General features: G+C 42.4%; 1 protein-coding gene across 3 annotated transcripts in view; it reads left to right on the top strand.

Annotated features, from left to right (window-relative positions):
- The window catches only part of ldlrad2 (low density lipoprotein receptor class A domain containing 2), a 62,468-nt gene extending 40,255 nt beyond the window's left edge, over nucleotides 1-22,213 (top strand). For 2 of the 3 annotated variants that reach the window (XM_072586812.1, XM_072586811.1), the window contains exons 3-5: nucleotides 3,563-3,712; nucleotides 5,331-5,492; nucleotides 10,593-22,213. In XM_072586812.1, coding sequence (XP_072442913.1) covers nucleotides 3,563-3,712; nucleotides 5,331-5,492; nucleotides 10,593-10,840 — 560 coding nt within the window. In that variant the 3' untranslated portion in view covers nucleotides 10,841-22,213. Of the gene's footprint in view, nucleotides 1-3,562; nucleotides 3,713-5,330; nucleotides 5,493-5,575; nucleotides 5,685-10,592 lie in introns of those variants that run through there. The other variant, XM_072586813.1, reaches the window with a different exon arrangement.
- Nucleotides 22,214-24,726: the final 2,513 nt, after the last annotated feature.

Raw genomic sequence — 24,726 nt, 5'->3', positions numbered from 1 at the left:
TCCCCCTGCTAATCAAAGTCAACGCACCAGGTGCCTTCTTAACAACCCTATCAACTTGGGTGGCAACTTTGAAGGATCAATGGACATGGGCCCCAAGATCTCTCTGTTCATCCACGCTGCCAAGAATCCTGCCTTTTAACTATATTCTGCATTCAAATTCGACTTTCCAAAATTAATGATTTTACATTTTTCCAGGTTGAACACCATCTGCCTCTTCTCAGCCTAGTTCTACATCCGGTCAATGTCCCAATGCAACCTACAACTGCCCTCCACATTATCCACCACTCCACCAAACTTCATGTCATCAGCAAACCTACTAACCAACCCTTCCACTTCCTCATCCAAAACATTGATAAAATTTACAAAGAGCAGAAGTCCCTGAACTGATCCCTGCGGAACGCCACTGGCCGCCGAGCTCCAGGCTGGGCACTTTCCATCTACTACCACCCTCTGTTTTCCATGGGTCAGCCAACTCTGTATCCAGGAGAAAGTAAGGACTGCTGATGCTGGAAGTCAGAGTCAGAAAGTGTGGCACTGAAAAAGCACAGCAGGCCAGGTAGCATCTGAGGAGCAGGAGAGTCGATGTTTCAAGCATAAGCCCTTCATCAGGACATTATGCCCAAAACATCGACTCTCCTGCTCCTCAGATACTGCCTGACCTGCTGTGCTTTTCCAGTGCCACACTTTTTGACTCAATTCTATATCCAAATTTACTTGTATCCCATGCCTCCTTACTTCCTGAATGAGTCTACCTATCAAACGCCTTGCTAAAATCCATATAACACCACATCCACTGCTCTACCTTCATCAATTTGTTTTGTCACATCCTCAAAGAATTCAATAAGGCTTGTCAGGCATGAAGCCATGCTGACTGTCTGTAATCAAACTATTGTTTTCCAAGTAATCATAAATCCTGCCTCTCCGAATCCTCTCCAATAATTTGCCCACCACAGACAAGACTGATTGATTTGTAATTCCCATGGTTATCCCTATTCCCTATCTTGAACAAGGGATTAACATTTGCTACCTTCCAATTATGTGGTATTTATCCAGTGGATAGTGATGACGCAAAGATCATTACCAAAGGCACAGCAATCTCTTCCCTCGCTTCCTGTATAACCCGTCTGGTCCAGCAGACTTGCCTATCCTCATGTTTTACAAAGTTTCCAGAACATCCTCCTCCTTAACATAAATCTTATCAGCCTGTTTCAGTCTGTCCTTGCAAATGACAAGGTCCCTCTCACTAGTGAATACTGAAGCAAAGTGTTCATTAAGGACCACCGCTACCACCACCGACTCCAGGCACAAGTTCCATCCACTAACCCTGATTGGTCCTACCTTCACTCTGGCCATCCTCTTGTTCTTCACATAAGTGTAGAAAGCCTTAGAGTTTTCCTGAATCCTACCTGCTAAAGCTTTATTATGCCCCTTTCTAGATCTCCAAAGTCCATTCTTCAGGGATGGCTGGAAGTTGAGAAGCCTTCAGAAATGTGATAATGAGAGTCCAGAGACAGTGTGTTCCTGTTAGTGTGAGGTGTAAGGTTGGAAGGTATAGAAAATGCTGGATGACTAGAGAAATTGTGGTTTTGGTCAATAATACAAAGGAAGCATATGTCAGGTGTAGACAGCAGAGATCAAGTGAAGCTTTAGAGTTTAAAGGCAATAGGAATATATTTAAGAGGAAAGTCAAGAGGGCAAAAAGGGGACATGAGCTAGATTTTGTAAATCGGGTTAAGGAGAATCCAAAGGAATTCTACCAATACATGTAAGTACAAAAGGGTAACTAAGTAGAGAATAGAGCCCCTCAAACGTCAGCAAGGCCACTTATGTGTGGAACTGCTGGAGATGGGGGAGATACTAAACACGTATATTGCATCAGTGTTTACTGTGAAGAAGAATATGGAAGATAGAGAACATGGAGAAATAAATAGAGACATCTTGAAAAATGACCATATTACAGAGGAGGCAGTGCAAGATATCTTAGATCGCATAAATGTGGATAAATCCCCAGGACCTGATCAGGTGTACTGTGGAACTCTGTGGGAATCTAGGAAAGTGATTGCTGGGCCCTTTGCTGAGATATTTGTATCATCAATAGCCACAGGTGAGGTGCCAGAAGACTGGAGATTGGCTAACGTAGTGTCACTATTTAAGAAAGGGTCAGGAAAAGCCAGGGAACTGTAGACTGGTGAGGTGACATTGGTGGTGAGCAAGTTATTGGAGAGAATCCTGAGGGACAGGATTTACATGTATTTGGAAAGGCAAGGACTGTTTAGGCATAGTCAACATGGCTTTGTGCATGGGAAATCATATCTTGGAGCTTGGCATTTTGGAAAGACAGGGCAGGACTTGTATGCTTAATGGTAAAGTCCTGGGGAGTGTTGCTAAACAAAGAAACGTTGGAGTGCAGGTTCGTAGTTCCTTGAAAGTGGAGTTACAAGTGGATAGGATAGTGATGAAGACATCACTGTGCAGTTCTGGTCTCCCTGTTATAAGAAGGACGTTGTGAAACTTAAAAGGGTTCAGAAAGGATTTACAAGGATGTTGCCAGGGTAGGACGGTTTGAGCTGTAGGGAGAAGCTGAATACACAGGGGTGATTTTCCTTGGAGCATCAGAGGCTTAGGGATGACCTTATAGAGATTTATAAAATCAAGAGGTATAGGGTGAATAGACAAGGTTCTTTTCTCAGATTGAGGGGGGAGGGGGAGTGGAGTCTAAAACTAGAGTCCATTGGTTTAAGGTGAGAGGGGAATGATTTAAAAGGGACCTAAAGGGCAACTTTTTCATGCAGAGGGTGGAATAAGCTGCCAGAGGAAGTGGAGGCTGATATAATTACAACAATTAAAAGGCATCTGGATGGCTACATGAATAAGAAGAGTTTAGAGGGATATTGGCCAAATGCTGGGAAGTCTGACTAGAGTTATTTAGAATAACCAGTCAGCATGGATGAGTGGGCTGAAGGGTATGTTCTATGATTCTACTGTTCCATCAGTATCCTTAAAGTAAATGTAAAGTCATCATAGTTCTGCCATACCATAGGGTTGCGCTCTCATTAGCAGGCGAGACGAATGGTGGTGGTGTAGCATGCCTTAGGCAAAGGAGAGATTGAGAAGGAGTTCATAACAATTCCCCTCACTGTGACATATCCATCAAACATGCTCCAACAACTCATTTTGAGCATTGACTCAATATCTGATTATGTAGCTTGCTTGCTTATGAAGAGTCAGTCAGCATCAGTCAAAATCCTGTCTATAAGCAGTTGTCTGTAATAATGAGACCATGACCTCTTGGCATAGGGACTATAAAGCACTATGGAGATGGGTGAAGAGCCGTTGTTTGGCATGGGTTATTATAGTCAATGCCAACTTTGTGCCAAATCATTCCAAGCCACGCCACCACCCTTTTTCCTTTGTCAGCATCACGTTCATAAACTGATCTTGGGCACTGTAATGGACAATCGACTGGGTACCAAAGACAATATCCTGGCTTGAACATTGGGAAATAGAAGTAGTAATAATGCTGAATGTAGAGATCCTAAAACTTTGAAGTATTAAATCGCAGGATTAGAGACTTCAGCATGCACTGAAGAGCAGTATTTCCAGTGTCAAAATGGAAAATGCATTCCCAAGAGTCTGGTCTGTGATTCCAAAAGTATTGATAACTGTGGAGATGGTAGTGATGAATCCGAACTTCTTCCAACAAAATGCACAGGTAAGTCTGATCGATTTGCCTTAGGCAGAACTCGGGCAGTGACATTAATTATAATTAGGATTGTACTGCACAGAAGAAGGGTATTTACTTCATTGTACCTTTTGGTTGGTTAAACCAACACTATTTTGGGAATCAGAAATATATTTGATCAACTGTTGCTACCTTTTGGAAACTTGCTGTGGGATCAGATGATACATTGCTATTTATTTTGAGTTGGCGAGATTTCCTGGGAGTCAGACTAGGCAACCCTGGGATGTGTGCGCAGGCTCCCTTGGTCCAACAGTACTGTGCTGAATGTAATTAAAAGTAGAACAGGGTATGAAATACCCTCATTCCCCACCCCCATTTCTCTTCCATTCTAACGTATGCCACCTCACACCACTCCCAATAAACCCTTATATCCCCTCATTCTCCTTGTGCCCCTACTCAGTCCACCATGGCCTTTCATACCTCCATGCCAACCTATGGCCTTCTGCCCATTCCCATGACCATTTGCTGTCATGTTCCACCCATCATCCTTTGTTCCTAAACCTACCAGGGTATTCACTGAATGTTCAACATGCAAGCCTAGGAACCACTCAGAGATGAGGTAAAAATAGAGTTCTAACAGCAGAATTTTCCAAGCCCTTCAGCAGCATTGTTTTTAGTTAGTGATGAGGATTCATTTTCATTTGGACAGCACCTCTACCTTTCCTTGCCTTTCTAGCTTGTCTCATTTTGCACTTCATTCTGAATCACAGAATAGTTGTGTCCTGCCTTGCATTTTAGTGCAGGTTAAGAGCCAGGCAGCTTGTCCTGCATGCCAGCATTGAATAGCCAAGGGGGTGGGCATGTTCCTGTATGGCACAAAGTAATATTAATGTCACACTAGCATGTGCAAACAGCTTTCACAGAAAACACACTGCATATGTTTCCAAAGTCTGTGTTGGTCAGTTGGCTCAGGTGGTGAGAGCGTGGTGATAATAAGGCTGAAAGAGTGGGAGTGTTGGGTTCTCCAGACACTACCACTTTGGCAAAAGGAGGAATTGTGAGAGAGGAAAGTGATTGGAGGAGCTGATGGTGGAGAGATGAGCAAAGTTCTCTTCAAACCCGCTGTTAATATTTATGTTTCAACCAACATCATCAAAATGGAGAGGGTAATTTTTAACCTCTAAAAACAAATAGCTAATATCACCATGCTGTTTTTATGGGATATTTCTCTGTGCAAATCAGCTGCTGTGTTACCGATACAGCCGACTCTACATGTCAAAAAGACTTCACCGACAGTTAAGCATTTTGGGATGACCTTGAATCCAACTGACTGTTTTTTTTTGTGCAATGTGACCAGTCACTCTGTAGTGCTTAAGGCTGATGGCTGGTGACTTTGAAAAATGTTTTGAAAAACCTGCTGGTTTCTTATTCTACAGTGGGAAATCTTAATTTCTAATAAGTCAATATGGTATTTAATTCAGTTATATATCTGCTTAAATTATCAGTAACAATATTTTGCATGGTGGCTATGTACCGTTGTGGATGTATGGCACTCTGCGATTATAATTAAACCTTTTTAAAATCCTTTTAATTACATAAGTGCTTATTTGATCTTGTTATCATTCACTGTAATCTTATTCCTTTGTAGAGATTTTGTTTAGCTCAGCCAGTGTTGGTAAAGGCAGCCCAAGCACCATGGAGCCTAACAATTCACTGTCACCTTCCTTCAACTTCACTGCTCTTTGTCAAACACCAAATAGACGACATCACCTTGTACCACACAGTGTTCCCTATCCAGACTCTGCCACAGGTACTTTGTTTAAATCATGACTTAATAATTTTTCCTTTTCTTTTAGTGTAGTTGACAGTGCTCATTGAAGTTTCTTACCTTAGAATGAAAGCACTTCGACAATGGTTTCGGTGGTTTCCGATCTTTCTGAATACACTGGCATCATGCCAAGAGTATCCTGTGAGACTGACCCCTACCCAGAGTTTGTTGAATTGTGAGATGGCACCCCGTGTCCCTGGCTACAGCAAGTACCACGGAATGTTGTCGTGTACCCAGGGGGCAGGATTATTTTTCTCTTAAGGGTTCCACCTTGAGAGGTATATTTCAACTTTTGGGGGTTAGTTTTTGGGAGACTTTTTTCTAATTCTGACTGACTCCTTTATTAGTTGATGCAATGATGTGGTACCGTCACTTTTTGAATGTGTGTTGATGTATAGGATATTTGGAAACTAATGTAGAAGAATTCATCGATGTCTTCAATAATTATCCACACTCCATTAAACCCAAAGCCACAGCACACAAGGAAATCATTCGTTTCCTAGACACTGCAGCATTGAAATTGCTGCAAGGCAATAGGCATAAATTAGCAAGAACATTTTTTTTTAAAACAACTGACCCATGCTTCAACGCATAAAAAGCCATTATCCCAAACACTCCTTCCAGATTGGTGGGGTCACAGCTAGTGTGCTTTCATCTCCCGTTCGCAAAACTGGAATGTTTTAACGAGGCAGTAACTACCATAAGATGTAGAATCAGAATTAGGCCATTCAGCCCATCAAAGGCTCCAACCTTGGATTTGGCTCCACCACTCAATTATGGCTGATATTTTCTCAACAGAAATTCAGGAAGCTAGGATGGAAGCTTAGAGCGAGAACGAACAGAATTGTTGTCTCTGGTTTGTTGCCCGTGCCACGTGCTAGTGAGGCGAGGAATAGGGAGAGAGAGGAGTTGAATACGTGGCTACAGGGATGGTGCAGGAGGGAGGGTTTTGGATTCTTGGACAATTGGGGCTCCTTCTGGGGTAGGTGGGACAATAGCTAGACAATATGTTCAACATATCACCATTGTTAACAGCTAACCTGAGAATGCAACTTTTTTTTAAAAAAAGGGTTTTGTGATTTACACATGAAAGTAGTGAAACTATCACTGTATTCTAACAGATGAAAGGCTTAACAGACGATCAATGTATAATTTCAATTACATCACACCGCAAATTTTTGCTATAAATTCTGTGTTACAATCGAGCCTCCACAATCACCTGATGAAGGAGCGTCGCTCCGAAAGCTAGTGTGCTTCCAATTAAACCTATTGGACTATAACCTGGTGTTGTGTGATTTTTAACTTTGTACACTCCAGTCCAACACCGGCATCTCTAAATTATGTTAGGTTGAGATGTGAACAATCAGTTAGGGCGCTTGAGGGTTATAAGGTAGCCAGGAAAGATCTAAAGAGAGAGCTCAGAAGAGCCAGGAGTATGACGAGATTAAGATTAGGGCCAATCAAGGACAGTAGTGGGAAGTTGTGTGTGGAGACAGAGGAGATAGAGGAAGCACTAAATGAACATTTTTCGACAGTATTCACTCTAGAAAATGATAATGTAACCTGAGGTACAGGCTACTGAGGACTAGGTGTGATTGAGGTTCACAAGGAGGAGGTATTAGAAATCCTGCAGAGTGTGAAAATAGATAAGTCCCCTAGGCCAGATGGGATTTATCCTAGGATCCTCTGGGAAGCCAGGGAGGAGATTGCCGAGCCTTTGGCATTGATCTTTAAATCGTCATTGAATGCAGGAATAGTGTCAGAAGACTGGAGGATAGCAAATGTGGTTCCCCTGTTCAAGAAGGGGGGTAGACACAACCCTGGTAATTATAGACCAATGAGCCTTACTTCAGTTGTTGGGAAAGTGTTGGAAAAGATTATAAGAGGTAGGATCTGTAATCATCTAGAAAATAATAATTTGATTAGGGATAGTCAGCACAGTTTTGTGAAGGGTAGGTTGTGCCTCACAAACTTTATTGAGTTCTTTGAGAAGGTGACCAAACAGGTAGATGAGAGTAAACCAGTTGACGTGGTGTATATGGATTTCAGCAAGGCGTTCGATAAGGTTCCCCACAGTAAGCTTATGTACAAAATGCGGAGGAATGGGATTATGGGAGATATAGCAGTTTGGATCAGTAATTGGCTTGCTGAAAGAAGACAGAGGGTGGTGGTTGATGGGAAATGTTCATCCTGGAGTCCACTGCTGTTCGTCATTTTTATAAACGACCTGGATGAGGGCGTAGAAGGGTGGGTTAGTAAATTTGCAGACGAACACTAAGGTCGGTGGGAGTCGTGGATAGTGACAAAGGATGTTGTAGGCTACAGAGAGACATAGATAAGCTGCAGAACTGGGCTGATAGGTGGCAAATGGAGTTTAATGCGGACAAGTGTGAGGTGATTCACTTTGGTCGGAGTAATGCAAAGTACTGGGCTAATGGTAAGATTCTTGGTAATGTAGGTAAAAACAATGACTGCAGATGCTGGAAACCAGATTCTGGATTAGTGGTGCTGGAAGAGCACAGCAGTTCAGGCAGCATCCAAGGAGCTTCGCGATCGACGTTTCGGGCAAAAGCCCTTCATGAGGAATGAGCAGAGAGATCTTGGTGTCCAGGTACACAGATCCTTGAAAGTTGCCACCCAGGTTGACAGGGTTGTTAAGAAGGCATACAGTGTTTTAGCTTTTATTAATAGAAGGATCGAGTTCCGGAACCATGAAGTTATGCTACAGCTGTACAAAACTCTGGTGCAGCTGCACATGGAGTATTGTGTACAGTTCTGGTCACCGCATTATAAGAAGGATGTGGAAGCTTTGGAAAGGGTGCAGAGGAGATTTACTAGGATGTTGCCTGGCATGGAGGGAAGGTCATATGAGGAAAGGCTGTTTTTGTTAGAGAGAAGAAGGTTGAGAGGTGACTTAATAGAGACATATAAGATAATCAGAGGGTTAGATAGGGTGGACAGGGAGAGCCTTTTTCCAAGTATGGTGACGGCGAACACGAGGGGGCATAGCTTTAAATTGAGGGGTGATAGATATAGGACAGATGTCAGAGGTAGTTTCTTTACTCAGAGAGTAGTAAGGGTATGGAATGCTTTGCCTGCAATGGTAGTAGATTCGCCAACTTTAAGTACATTTAAGTCGTCATTGGACAAGCATATGGTCGTACATGGAATAGTGTAGGTTAGATGGGCTTCAGATTGGTATGACAGGTCAGTGCAACATCGAGGGCTGAAGGGCCTGTACTGCGCTGTAATGTTCTATATATGTTCAACTCATTCTCCTGCTTTCTCCCCATAACCTTGAACCCGTTACTAATCAAGAACCTATCTATCTCTGTCTTAAATACACTTGAAGACTTGGCCTCCACAGCCTTCTGCAACAATGAATTCCACAGATTCACCACCTTCTGGCTGAAGAAATTCCTCCTCATCTCAGTTCTAAAGGGTCATCCCTTCGTTCTGAGGCTGTCAGGTCTTAATCTCTTCTGCTAGTGAAAACATCATCTTCCTGTCCACTCTATTCAGGCCTCTCCATATCCTGTGCATTTCCTGCTTATAGTGTCCAGGGATATGCTGGCTGGGTGGATTAGCTGTGGGAAATGCAGGGTTACAGAGATAGGGTAGGTGGGGAGTCTAGGTTGGATGCACTTTGGAGGGAGTGGTGTGGACTTGATGTGCTGAATGGCCTGCTTCCACACTGTAGGGATTCAATGAATGATAACCATCTTCCATATGCCCCTTATTCCTCCTTGTTCCCCTCTCTCCACAAAGAACACCCTTTCTCCTTCATAACCTTCCCCAGTGTCACTCTATATACACCCTTTAAGCCACCATGTACCCCCTCCCTTTTCCACATACTTTCTTTTTCATCAGGGTAATCCTTTCCCCTCCTGGTATCCCCTCACCTTCATACATGCTCTCTCCTTTCTGTATACTGTCTCTCTCTTTCATATACCTTCTTCCTCCACCATGTGCCACCCCTCCTTCATGTACCTCTCAGTACTCCATATTCTCCCTTCTCCATGAGCTCCTTCCCCATTCCAAGTACTCCCTTCTTTCCCTCCACCTACCCACCTACCCACTCTCTAGTTCTTCTTCCCTATGATCCTCCATGTACACTATGGAGTTGATGTTGTGTGTGTTACTTTGAAAAGGTGTTTGATAAAATGTCACATGTTAGGCTTACTTAGTAAAATTGAATCCATTGGACAATTGGGCAGACAATGCATGGAATAAAATGAGTGGAAGGCTACGAGATGTGGTAGTGATGATGGGGCTGTTCTGTAAAAACTGGTTAGGTTTTGGAGTGTTTGCGAAGTTGGTAGATAATGAATTAATAGTAGCTTCAGAAGGGAGTGAGATAGCTACTTGAAAGTAAAACATTGCAGGGATTCAGGGAAAGAGCAGTGGAAACAACTGGACTCTTTGAAACAGCTGGAACATATTCGCTCGGCCCCTAGCTTGCTGCTTAATTGTGTTATTCAAGAATGGGGTTAAGATACAATGTCCTTACTTTCTCCAAGGGCACTACCCACTGTCCTCCATCCAAACCCTCGAATGATAGGTCAGAGTAGGGTCCTAAAGCAGGAACTCTCTAAACCAGAAGTTGCTAATCCCGAAACAGGACTGGGACTGAGTTAAAGTAAAGGCCATTCTGATGGGTTATTAAGGTTTTGCAAGAGCAGTTTTGAAAATCCTAACAAACAGAGACCAGGATTATTAAGTGGGGCGAGTCCCACTTAAGGAACCATCAGTCTTTTTTTCACCCTTCCCTTCAATAGATAAGTTGGTCCACTGTCAAAGAATTGGACTGGGCTCTAGTCCTTTGAGTAGAAACGAGGCTGAAACACAAGCATCGAGAATCAGATTCCTGTAGACACATAACACATTTGTGTCCTAACCTCCACAGTCCTGTCAGCATCTCGTCCTGTTAACCCTCCAGCTGTGTGAGTGTTGGGGATTTAGCCTCTGAATAAATCACAGTATTACAACAAATATGGTTGTTAGTTGATTAGTGTTTCTCAGTACACTGAGTGAATATCTGTTTTAACCGTTGACACAACTTTATTTTTCTCCTCCTTGCAGACAGCAAGTCCTATGTTTCGCTGCTTGCACTCTACATCATCCTGGGAGTCATTGCTGGGCTGGTCCTGCTGTTCTGGTGTTGCTGGTCACCAGGTTGGTTTATTTGGAGGCTCAGTGTCTGCAGATTCCTCCCATGCTGTAACTCCTTCTGTGCAGCCTGTCAGCTCTGCACTCATAGCTGCTGTCAGACTGACAACAGTCGACTGTCCAAGGTCACACCACAAAGCTCAGTCCCTGTACCTGTGTAGTTGACATTTCCAAGGTTACTATCCCACCCTCTGAGAGCACATTATGAATAGCCTGACCAGCTGGATTATGCAATACTCCAGCCTGACATTCTTAGTTGGGTTGGGACTGCCTTCGGACTAATATGACATTTACAATATATTTGTTTGACTAATTCATGGATTCCCTGTTTTTCAGGAATGAGAGAACGTAGGTATTCTGTTGACTTGCCTGTGGCTTAAGCAATGAGACAGCACTAGTTCACCTTAGATTTTCCTTACCAGTCTGTTGCATTCTGTAAAAAGACTGATTCTCATCACTTGTAAGTGAGTTGATTTCAATCTAATTTGGAAGGGCAACTGGATCCTTCAAGGCAATAGGAACACATCACTTACACCATTATCTACACTATGAACAGACATAGACAACCTGGAAGATTTGTTTCAGACTTAAACCTCACCTGTCCCTTGGCCTTTGCTGACTGGTCCACTGGAACATACTTATGTGATATATCATGGATTCTGGGAAGTGTAGACCAGTGTGTCCAATCGAGCCACTCAGGAAGTACATAATGGGTGCCAACAAGTAAAGAGGCAAGTAGCCTACCCTTCTATCTCAGCAGCTGAGGCACCTGCCTCTAGTTTTGTCTCAGCATGTGTTTTCACATGAGTTAGGGGTAGTATGTTAGAGAAAATGAACTGACTCAGGCTTTCCCTTTACACTAAGGTTCAAATTGCTCAGTGATAGAGAGAGTGCACTCTTGGAGCAGTGATAGTCATAGAGATGAACAGCATGGAAACAGACTCTTTGGTCCAACTTGTCCATACTGACTAGATATCCCAACTCAACCTAGGCCCACCTGCCAGCACCTGACCCCAATCCCTCCAAACCCTTCCTATTCATATACCCATCCAAATGCTTTCTAAATGTTGCAACTGTACCGGCCTCCACCATTTCCTCCGGCAGCTCATTCCATACACGTACCACCCTCTGCGTGAAAAAATTGCCCCTTAGGTCTCTTTTATATCTTTCCCCTCTCACGCTAAACCTATGCCCTCTAGTTCTGGACTCCCCCACCCCAGGGAAAAGACTTTGTCTATTTATCCTATCTATGGCCCTCATGATTTTATAAACCTCTATAAGGTCACCACTCAGCCTCCGACGCTCCAGGGAAAATAGCCCCAGCCCATCCTCCAACCCTGGCAGTATCCTTGTAAATCTTTTCTGAACCCTTCCAAGTTTCACAACATCTTTCCGATAGAACGGAGACCAGAATTGTACGCAATATTCTAACAGTGGCCTAACCAATGTCCTGGACTGCCGCAATATGACCTTCCAACTCCTGTACTCAATACCCTGACCAATAAAGGAAAGCATACCAAACGCCTCCTTCACTAACCTATCTACCTGTGACTCCACTTTCAAGGAGCTATGAATCTGCACTCCAAGGTCTCTTTGTTCAGCAACACTCCCTAGGACCTTACCATTAAGTGTATAAGTCCTGCTAAGATTTGCTTTTCCAAAATGCTGCACCTCACATTATCTAAATTAAACTCCATCAGCCACTCCTCAGCCCATTGCATCTGCAAATGAAGTAACACTGTTGTGGTGACGTTGTGCTCCTTATTTTCCGCTATTAGTGTTGCTTTATGGGATTGGATTTTACAGACCTGCATGGTGTGTATTTTGGCGGAGTTTGGAGCATCTAAAATATGGTGGGCGGCCAGCCCACCTGAATCCCAATCACCCGAACCATTCCCTGTTAACATGGGGAGAATGGCTGAGTCTTCCATTAGGCCACCTACCCATGGGACTATTGAGCTCTGAGCCTGTAGAAACTGAGTCTGGGGAATTAATGACGGAAAGTAAGGAGATGGTAGATGAATTAAATGCATTTGTTTTATCAGACTTCAGTATAAAGGATGCATTTAGCATTCATAATTAGCTATATATTAGAAAATGTAAGAGAGAACAGAACCTTACAGTTATCAGGAAAATGATACTGTGCAAGTAGTTGGGGCTTTGGACCAGCTCGGAGACTTCATCCTAGCTTATTAACAGAACTGGCAAATGAAATTGTGAATGCATTGGTTTTAATTTTCCAAATTTATGTAGACTGGGGGAAGGTTCTATTAGATTAGAATGTAACTGCATTATTTAGAAGCAACAGAGCCAGAAAGTATGAAACTACAGGCCAGTCGGCTTAACATGTATCTTGGGGAATTCTTTGAAGCTGTTATAGCAGGCCACTTAGGAAAAAATTCAAGACAGTCAGGCAGGCTCAGCATGGTTTTGTGAAAGGGAAATGATGTTTAATCAATTTACTGGAGCTCTCTGGGAAAACAACATGCTGTTAATAGGGGTGGATGTGCTGTACTTAGATTTACAAGCAGCATTTAATAAAGTGCCACATCAAAGATTATTGCAGAAAATAAGATCTCATGATATAGGGGGTAATATATTAGCACGAATAGAAGATTCGCTGACTAATGAGAAACAGAGTAAGGTAAAATCACCAAATCTTTACCAGACCATAGGGTTGCTTTCATTAAAGAGTGATGACCTGAGAGGCACCACATGAACGTGAGGTGAGAAGTTAGGCAGTAGAATCTTAGACACAGATGAGTCTTTCTCCAGTTGGCATTATATAATGAATGCTGTGCCATGGGGTTGACGCTGGGGCCTCAACTATTTATACTTTATAATGGAACAAACATTACTCCTTCATAAAAGAGAGACAACTGATGGTGAGTTTACCTGTGGATAAAAATGCCTCAGTTGAAGGATTGAATTGAGGAAGCGGGCATTTCATGGTGACCTCAGTGCCTACTGGGTGTCAACCCGATAACATGATCTCACTCTGCACAAACTCCAGCCATCCAGCCAACTGAGCTATGACTTGAATAAAAAGATCATGTATGTTTAACTTTTCTGATGATAGAAAGACAGGAAAGTAAGTTGTGAACAAGACAGAAGGAGGCTACAAAGGGCTGCAGCCAAGTTGCATGCGTGGGCAAACATCCGGCAAATGAAGTATGATGTGGGAAATTGTGAAACTGTTTCTTTGACAGGAAGAATAAGGAAAAAACATATGATCTAAATGGAGAGACTGCAGAGCTCTGGGATACAGGAGAATCAGGGATGCAAGAATTCGAAAATATCAGTGTTCAGAGACAGCAAGATTTTCCAATTTGTTAATGGGATGTAGGCATCGCTGGCGAGGCCATCATTTATACAACACAGAACAGTACAGCACAGTACAGGCCCTTCAGCCCATGATGTGCCGAGCATTTATCTTAATCTAAGGTCAACCTAACCTATACACCTCTCAATTTCCTACTGTCCATGTGCTTGTCCAGCAGCCGTTTAAATGTCCCTAATGTCTCTGACTCTACTACCACGGTTGGCAGTGCATTCCACACACCCAGCACTCTCTGCGTAAAGAACCTACCTTCTGACCCACCTCTACCCTATACCTTCCTCCAATCACCTTAAAATTAAGACCCCTCATGACAGCCATTTCTGCCCTGAGAGAAAAGTCTCTGGCCATCTACACTATCTATGCCTCTCATTGCCTTGTACATCTCTATCAAGCCACCTCTCTTCCTTCTCTCTAGTGTAAAATGCCCTAACTCACTCAACCTCTCTTCATAAGACAAGCCCTCCAATCCAGGCAGCATCCTGGTAAATCTTCTCTGCACCCTGTCTAAAGCATCTACATCCTTCCTACAATGAGGCAACCAGAACTGGACACAATATTCCAAGTGTGGTCTACCAAGGTTTTATAGAGCTGCAGCAAAACCTTGCAGTCTTAAACTCCATCCCCCTGTTAATGAAAGCCAAAACACCAGGCACCTTTGCAACAGTCCTATCAACTTGGGTGGTAACTTTGAGGGATCTATGTACATGGACACCAAGATCCTGCTTTTCCTCCACACTGCCAAGAATCTTGTCTTTAACCCTGTATTCAACATTCAAATTTAACCTTCCAAAATGAATCACTTCACATTTATCCAGGTTGAACTCCATCTGCCACTTCTCAGCCCAACTCTGTATCCTGTCAATGTCTTGTTGTAGCCATAGACCTTGATGCTATCTACAACACTATCGAACTTTGTGTCATCGGCAAACTTACTAACCCACCCTTCCACTTCTTCATCCATGTCATTTATTCAAATCTACAATGAGCAGAGGCCCAAGAACAGATCCTTGTGGGACACCACTGGTCACCGATCTCCAAGCGGAATACTTTCCATCCACTGCCACTCGCTGTCTTCTTTCGGCCAGCAATTCCTTATCCAGGCAGCCAAATTTCCCTGTATCCCATACCTCCTAACTTTCTGAATGAGCCTACTATGGAGAACCTTATCAAATGCCTTACTGAAATCCATATAAACCACATCCACTGCTTGACCTTTGTCAACTTGTCTTGTCATTTCCCCAAAGAACTCAAAGCTTGAGGCATGACCTGCCCCTGACAAAGCCATGCTGACTATCTGAGTTTGCACATTTTTCCCGTGTCTGGGTGGGTTTCCTCTGGGTGCTACGGTTTCCTCCCACTGTCCAAAGATGTGCAGGTCAGGTGAATTGCCCATAGTGTTAGGTGCATTAGTCAGAGGGAAATAGGACTGGGTGGGTTACTCTTCGAAGGGTCAGTGTGGACTTGTTGGGCCGAAGGGCCTGTTTCCACACTGTAGGGAATCTAAAACCAAATCTTTAATCAGACTGTGTTTTTTCAAATAGTCATAAATCTTACCTCTCAATCCTTTCCAATACTTTGCTTACCACAGATGTAAGACTGACTGGTCTGTACTTCTCAGGGATTTCCCTATTTCCTTGAACAGAGGAACAGGATTTGCCTCCCTCTAATCATCCGGTTTTACACCTGTGGAGAGTGAGGATGTAAAGATCATCACCAGAGGCACAGCATCCTCACTTCTTGTTGAAATCTTGGCTATATCTGGTCTGGCCCTGAGGACTTAGCTATCTTGATGCTTCCCAGAATTTCCAGCACATCCACCTTTCTTGCTATCAATCTGTTCAAGCCTATCAACCTGGTCGACGGTGTTCTTACTATCAACAAGGTCCCTCTCTGTAATGAATACTGAAACAAAAAACTCATTTAGGGCCTCCCCTACCTCTTCAGATTCCAGGCACAAGTTCCCTCCATTATCCCTGGTCGGACCTACCTCTGCTCATTCTCTTATTGCCCACATTAGTGTAGAATTCCTCAATTGCCCTTAATAAAAATTCCCATCCATAATTGTCCTTGATATGAAAGGCTGGCTAGGCATTTTCAGAGAGCAGTTAAGAGTCAACCTGTGGGACTGGAGTCACATGTAGGCCAGACCAAGTAAGGATGGCAGATTTCCTCCCCATATCAAATGGCTTTTTACAGCAATTAACAGTGATTACCCAGTCACCATTAGGCTAACTTTTATTTCCCATTTCTTACTGAATTCAAAGTGATGTTGGCATTAAAACTCGTGTCCCTAAGAACATTAGCCAAGAACATGAGCCAGTGATTCTGGATTACTAGTCCAGTGATATTACCACTATGTCACCATTTATTAGGAGAGATAATAGAATATTGTAATTTATTACATGGGAAGTTGAATAGGCAAATACGGAGGTTATACTTTGATTATACAAAGGCATGGGGAGACTGCATCTGGATTACTGTCTACAGTCACTGATCTACTCCTAGCAGGAAGGATGAAAATAATTTGGAAACAGTTCAGCGATGGTTTGCCAGACTAACATTTGGAATGGGTAGGTTGCCTTATGAGGAAAGGTTGGCCAGGATGAGCTTTGTATCCTCTGGAGTTAATGAAGTTTAGAAGAGGATTAGACAAGTTGATCAAAATATTCTCAAAATGATGCTAAGGAAGCTGGAAAAGGTGGATGTGGAAATGATATTTCTTCTTGTGGGCTAACCTCAAACTATGGATCATTGTAAAATTAAGGGGTCACCCAGTTAAGTGGGAATTATTTTTCTCACCTAGGGCTATGAGTCGAGGGAACTCTCTTCCTCAAAAAAACAGTTGAAGCAGTGTCTTTACATTTCTTAAAATCAGAGGTAGATAGATTCTTGAAAAGTAAGGGGGTGGAAGTATATCGGATAGGTGGAAATGTGGTGTACTCTGATCAGCCACAATCTTATTAAATGGTGGATCAGGCTCAAAGGGCTATGTGGCCTACTCATGCTACAACTTTGTATATTCACATGAGGCTTATATATTCACAGGGTTCAGGGTTGGAAGGTAAGAGACGAAGCTATTGAGGGTAGGGCAGTGGATGTAGTTTACAAAGACTTTACTAAAGCATTCAACAAGGTCTGAGATGAGAGGCTGGTCCAGAAGATGAAGTTACATGGGATCCATGGTGAGTTGGATACAAATTTAGTTTGGGTCATAGAAGAGAGGATTGTTGTGGAGAGATGTTTTCTGACTGGATGTTTGTGACCAGTGGTGTTCCGCATAGGAAAGCACTGGATCTCTATTGTTTGTAATATGTGTAAATGGTTTGGGTGAAAATATAGATGGCCTGATTAGTAAGGTTGTAGATGGTACACAAATTGGTGGAGTTATGGATTGTGAGGAAGGTTGTCAAAGGACATAGATCAGTTGGATGTTGTGTGGAAAAATGGCTGATGGAATCTAATCTGGACAAATGTGAAGTGATGCATTTTTGGAGGTCACATGCAAGAGGAAAGTATGTAGTAAATGGCAGGACTCTTAAGAGCATTGATACACAGAGGAATCTTGTGGTCCAAATCTATAGCTCCCTGAAAGTGGTGATACAAATAGATTTAGGGTGTAGGTTTGCTCGCTGAGCTGTAGGTTTAATATCCAGACGTTTCATTACCTGGCTAGGTAACATCATCAGTGGTGACCTCCAAGTGAAGCGAAGCTGTTGTCTCCTGCTTTCTATTTATACCTTTCTCCTGGATGGGGTTCCTGGCGTTTGTGGTGATGTAATTTCCTGTTCGTTTTCTGAGGGGTTGATAGATGGCATCTTGATCTGTGTTTGTTTATGGCGTTGTGGTTGGAGTGCCAGGCCTCTAGGAATTCTCTGGCATGTCTTTGCTTAGCCTGGCCCAGGATAGATGTGTTGTCCCAGTCGAAATGGTGGTTTGTTTCATAATAGATTAGGTGGTAAAGAAGACAATACAGCATGCTTGCTTTCATCGGTTGGGGCATTGAGTATATAAGTTGGCAAGTCATGTTGCAGCTGTATAAAACTTCAGTTAAGTCACAGTTGGGGTACAGATTTGATTGTAACACTATACAGTAATCACTGCTACATAGGAAGGAATTCCTGTGGAACATTTACTAATTTTGTTTCTTGAATGAATGGGAGGGATGGCAGTAGTGGCTTCTCAGACTGGTGAAGCAGCAAATGGCATTCATCCATGGGCACCACCTACCAGACATGGGGCGGGTCTACCTCATTTAACCTACCTGTTGAGTTGTTGATTTCCAAAAGGTGTCCATTGAACGATGCCACATGTTGCAAGTGGACAAACACAGCTCTTGCCTGCCTCAATGTGGGTGCACACTCTCTTGCTCAGTCCTGAGGTAAACAGGAAGACATGGTACCAGCTAAGTGTGCCGCTCATTTGTAACACCATATTGTGAATGAATGCTTGCTTCCTAGAAATGACCACAATCTATTTCTGTGAAAACTTCTGAAAACAGCCTATGACTGTTTATGTTTTCTCAAAGATTACTTATTGCCAACACACTCCATCGTTATTTAAGCTACATTTTTTTATAATCAAAGATTTTAAAAGTTCTCTTTTAGCTTCTATCTTTATCCCATGTATGTTCATTTCTAATTGAGTCAATGTAAAATCTGATAATGATTTAATGTTACTATTATCTTCTTGGTTGTATTAAACTCCTTTAATATGATTGGCTACTTGGACAATCCAGTGACTAATTAGTTGTGGTATCAGATCACCACGAGAGATTAGGCATCCTCACTTCAGACTCACTTCAAAGTCAATACTTCACCACTGCCTGTGAGCTCTGAGGCAAAGTGTCACCTGAAAGAATAACCCAATCCAAAGATGTGCAGTTAGGTGGATTGGCCATAGTAAATTGCCCGTTGTATCCAGGGATGTGCAAGCTAGGTTGATTAGTCATGATAAATGCAAAGTTACAGGGATGGGTTGAGGGCATAGGGTCTGGGTGGGATGCTTTTCAGAGGGTCAGTGCAGACTCAATGGGCCAAATGACCTCTTCCTACATGATAGGAATTCTATGAATCTAAGTGGACTGGTTGTGAACTAATTCACATGAGAAGGGCTGTCAATGATGGAGAGTAAGATAATTAGCCACACAGGACAAAAACATCTCTATAGTTAGTCATGTACAATTTAAGGGGCTCCATTCCACAAGTGTGGGGCCAGATGAAGAGGCAGGGCCTCTGAGTGACCATGCCTAGTGTGGGGAATGAGTATGTGCAGCTCGCTTAATTCTCATCAGCCTCCACTAAATGATGGAATATGAAAGGGTGCAGGCTTACTTCAAGGCTCTAGACTAACATAGAACATGCTGCAGTAGAGTAAAGCTGGTGCCTCAATCTTCATGGTTTTGTACATTTTCTTAAGATGAACTCCTTGGACATGTTTATTGTGCTTTGCCTTGCAGCAGGTGTGTGATATAGCTTGTCATGTGACCTCATGCTATAAAGTGGTCAGTCACCATCTTACTGAGTTCTGTCCTTTTGCAGCATGACATGCTGAGGGATCTCTGCATCCTCCTCAATGCTTAGTCACCCATCTGGCTTTGTCAGCTGCTAAAGTGGAGGTATTACATTTTAGTTCCCTCATTCATTCATTAATAAGTAGTGTGAATAGCTGGAATCCAAGCATGGTCCCTGTGGTACCCCTCTAGTCACTCACTGCCACTCAGAAAATGACCTGTTTATTTCTACAGTGATTCCTGTCTGCTAACCAGTCAGCATGTCAGCACACTATACTCAATCCCATTGCTTTAATTTTGTGTGGTTATCTCCTATGTAGGAACTTATTGAAAACCTTCAGAAAGTCCAAGTAAACCACGTCCACTGGCTGTTCCTTACAAATCCTATTAGTTACATCCTTCAAAGATTCCAGTAGACTTGTCAAGTGTGATTTCTCTTTGGTAAGTTCACACTAACTCTGTCCAAACCTGTCACTGTTTTCCAAGTGCTCAGTTATTAGATTGTTTGCAATGGACTTTAGCATTTTATCTGCTACCAATTTCAGGTTAACCAACCTCTAGTTCCCTGTTTTATTTATATTTCATTTTTTCAAATACTGGAATTACATTAGCTACTCTCAATCCAGAGGAACTGTTCCAGAGTCTACAGCATCTTGAAAAATGGCCACAAATGTATCCACTATTTCTCAGTCTATTCCCATATGTACTCTGGGATGTAGATTATTGGGCCCTTGGGATTCATTGGCTTTAATTTCATTAATTTCCCCAACACCATTTCTTTGTAATCCTGATCTCTTTCAGTTTCTCTAGCTACCTTGTGTTCCCCCACATCTTTGGGACATTATTGCTTCTAACTTCGTAAAGGAGGATACCAATGTATGTATTTAACTGATCTCCTTGTTCCTGATTATAACTTCCCTTTTTCTGATTGCAAGGGACTTTACGTTTATCTTCACTAATCTTTTTCTTTTCACATAATGTACCTATAGAAGCTTTTACAATCAGTTTGTATGTTACCTGCAAGCTTACTCATATTTCCCCATTTTTTATCAATCTTTTTATCACCCCTTGCTGAAATCTAAACAGCTCCCATTCCTCAAGTCTGCTGCTTTCTCTGGTCAGTTTGTATGCCTACTATCGTATTCTGTATTGTTAGCCAAGCTCAGGCTGCCTTACCCATTTTGTTTGCCAGACCAGAATTGTTCCAGTTCATCCACGCGCTTGTTAAATGTTTGCCATTGCCTATCCACCATCATCCCTTAAGTAATAGTCCCCAATGTATCATAGCCAGCTTGCACCTCATGCCATTGTAGTTTCCTTTATTTCGATTCAGGACCCTTGTCTCAGAATCAGCTATGTCACTCTCCGCCTTAATGAAGAATTTTATCATGTTATGGTCATTTCCAAGCTGCCTCACACAGATTGCCAATTATTCTGTGGTATTAAAAAGTTAATTTGTTCTGCTGACCTGCAAGAAATTGAATGCCCCAGGGGTAAGGTGGTGTGTCTTTGTCTTATCGGTGGAATGTGCAACATTCCCATCCCTTGCCTTTCAGGGATGACTTACATTGTCATCATCACCTATTCAAAATCAATAAGAACATTATAGTTGGAATTCTGATTACTTGGTTGGTATTGTGGCGTAGATGCCATCCTGTGTTGATGTAGTTTAAATACACTCTTTGCCGGGCAGCACGGTGGCTCAGTGGTTAGCGCTGCTGCCTCACAGCGCCAGAGACCTGGGTTCAATTCCAGCCTCAGATGACGCGGAGTTTGCACATTCTCCCAGTGTATGTGTGGGTTTCCTCCAGGTGCTCTGGTTTCCTCCCACAATCCAAAGATATGCAGATTTAGTGAATTGCCCATAGTGATCACCGATGTGTAGGTTAGGTGAAGGAGGAGTCAGGAGTAAATGTAGAGTAATGGGGAATAGGTTTGGGTGGGATACTCTTCGGAGGGTCAGAGTGGACTTGTTGGGCTGAAGAGCCTGTTTCCACACTGTAGGGATTCTTAAAATAAAACTTTACTCACTGCAGTTTAAAAAAAATACAATTCGCACCAGATCTGGCTTTTAAAGGATGATTTGCACTACATTGTTTCTGGAGGTGAGGTGGTCACTGCATTGTATCTTAAGTAGCATGTGACTGAGGGAGTGATTGGGGGTTGTCTTGTTGGCAATACTGACTGTGATGTAAAGATATTCTATAAAGCAAGGACTGTTTCCTTTGTTCAGAGAGACCTTCCCTGGACACACCTCGAAAGCATGATGACGAATGTTCGGAGTTTCTCCAAAGCATGTATTGTACTGTGCTTAATAAAATTTGGTTGCTTGTTTACAGAAGTTGTTGTGTTGCAGTTGCGTCAAATGTGTAAGAACCTCCAGAAAAAAATAACTTAACAATTCCTTTCTCAATTTGATGTTGTTGGTCAGAATAGATATGTGGGCTGAATGGCTTGATTATGTGCTATGTTATGCTATGACTCTATTATACAACATTCTGTAGCATATTCTTTAGTTGGTTCCTCAATGTATTGATTTTGAAGACCATCACATGCACACTCCAGAAAATTCTCCTCTGATGTTGTTAGAGTCAGAGAGAAAGTCACAGGCCTTTAGCCCGGTAAAAACAATGACTGCAGATGCTGGAAACCAGATTCTGGATTAGTGGTGCTGGAAGAGCACGGCAGTTCAGGCAGCATCCAAGTAGCTTTGAAATCGACGTTTCGGGCAAAAGCCCTTCATCAGGAAGGGCTTTTGCCCGAAACGTCGATTTCGAAGCTACTTGGATGCTGCCTGAACTGCTGTGCTCTTCCAGCACCACTAATCCACAGGCCTTTAGCCCACCATGTCTATGCTAACCAACAAACATCAAACTACATTATTCCCACTTATCTACACTGGGCCTATAGTCTACAATGCCCTGATATTTGAAGTGCTCATCTTGTGACAGGACCTACCTCCACCACCCTCTCAGGCAGCATGTTTCAGATTTCTCCCACCCTCTGGTGAAAACATTGATTCTCTCATCTCCTCTAAACCACTTGCTCTTCACCTTAAACTTCTGCCCTCTGGTCTCATGATCTGCTCTCATAATTTTGTATACTTCAATCGGACCACCCTGAACGCCCCCAACCCCATGCCTTCTCTGCTCCAAGGAAAGCAAACCCAACTCCCCCTATCCAGTCTCTTCTCATAACTGAGCCTTTCCATTCCAGGCATCATCCTGGTGAATCCGCATCCTCTCCAGTGCAATCGTGTCCCTCCTTATAGTGTGGTGACCAGAACTGCACACAATAGTCCACCTGTGGCCTAACCAATGTTTTACAAGATTCTGATAGTTCACTGCTCCCATATTCTATAATTCATACTGATTATGTTTGCCCAATGTATTTGCTGATTATAGTCACCCATAATTACAGCTACACCTTTTATTGCTTATGTCTCTAATTTCCTGTTTAAGGCCATTCCCAACATTACCACTACAGTTTGGCAGACTGTATACAATCACGGTAATATTTTTAAACCATTGGTGCTTCTAAGCTCTAATCATACAGATTCCATTTCACCGGAACTAATCTTCTTCCTCACTATTGCAACCAGCAATGCTACCCCACCTCCTTTTAAATGTTGACTGTTCCTCCTAAGAACCAAATGGATCTGAATTCTATCCCAGTTCCGATCCCTGGTTGCCCTACAGCCACCTCTCTTTAATTCCTACAATATTATACATGTTTATATTTGTGTAAATGACTAATTCATTTACTTTATTATAAATGAGACCTTGAGGTGCAGATTCATAGTTCCTTGAAGGTGGAGTTAAAGGTAGACTTTATTGGTCAGTGCATTGAGTATAGGAGTTGCGAGATTATGTTGTGGTTGTACAGGACATTTCTTAAGCCACATTTGGAATATTGCATTCAATTCTCCTCTTGCTATGATAGGAAAGAATTTGTTAAACTTGAAAGGATGAAAAAAGATTTACAAGGATGTTGCCAGGGTTGGAGGGTTTGAGTTATAGGGAGAGGCTGAACAGGCTGGGACTGTTTCCCCTGGAGCTTCGGAGGCTGAGGGGTGACCTTATAAAATCATGGTTTATAAGATCATGAGGGGCCTGGATAGGGTAATAGGCAAGGTCTTTCTCCCAGGGTAGGCAGAGTCCAAAACTAAAGGACGGAGGTTTAAGGTGAGAGGGGAAAGATCTATAAAAGGGACCTAAGGGGCAACTTTTTATTTCTGTAGGAGGTGGTGCGTGTATGGAATGAGCTGCCAGAGGAAGTTGTGGAGGATGGTACAATTACAATGTTTAAAAGGCATCTGGATGGGTACATCAGTAGTTATAGTTGAAGAGGGATATGGGCCAAATTCTGGCAAATGAGACTAGATTAATTTAGGGTATCTGGTCGGCATGACCAAAGGATCTGTTTCTATTTTGTACATCTCTACGACTCTAAATGCTGTGAGCATTAAGGCACAAGGCCTGCAAGCTTGTCTTTTAACATTATAAGTCCTGGGGGTCAAGAATGAGATCCAGAGACACAAAGATTGAATGGAAGATGCTTGTAACAGGAGACATGAAATGTGTTTTCACAGGGAGGCGTGAGGAATTCCATATTTAATGGGTAAGATAGAAGCTGAGTTAACAATAAAGCTCAAGTTGAATAAGAGAACAGGTTGAAACAATAGAAGAACATTTTCTCATGTAGATAGTGAACACCATGACAGACTGTTTAGGCTGAATGGCCTGCATTCCTGTTTATAACCTGTTTTTCTGTGTATCAATAAAGTATGCATAAAGAAAATTTTTGTGTTAATGTGATAGTTCTAAAAACCCAAACAACATCTATTCAAGAGATCTTCTGAAAAATAAATTCCAATTGCATAAATTATGTAATTTAAGGCTTTGGTTTTCACATTATGGCCAATTTGATTTGTGTGCTTTTTCTAAAAGAAATACTAAAATTGAATCAATTGGAAGGAATGTTGAATGACAAGCAGACTTGATAGGCCAAATAGCCTACTCCTGTTCTGATTCCTGTGGTCTCCGTCTGTGTAAATCAAAAGGTGGATTAAAATGAGAAAAGCTACCACTGTGCTACAGTTTAAGGAATGAAAAGATTAGTGTATGCTTTAATGTTAATTATTGTAGTGCCTGCAATGGAATGTCTGTAATTGTAATAGTGATTGTACAAAGAATGAA

This window comes from Chiloscyllium punctatum, chromosome 16 (assembly GCF_047496795.1).
Source record: "Chiloscyllium punctatum isolate Juve2018m chromosome 16, sChiPun1.3, whole genome shotgun sequence".
Lineage (NCBI taxonomy): Eukaryota > Metazoa > Chordata > Chondrichthyes > Orectolobiformes > Hemiscylliidae > Chiloscyllium > Chiloscyllium punctatum.
The sequence above is the reverse complement of the archived record's forward strand: the minus strand, read 5'-3'. Positions and strand labels throughout refer to the sequence as shown.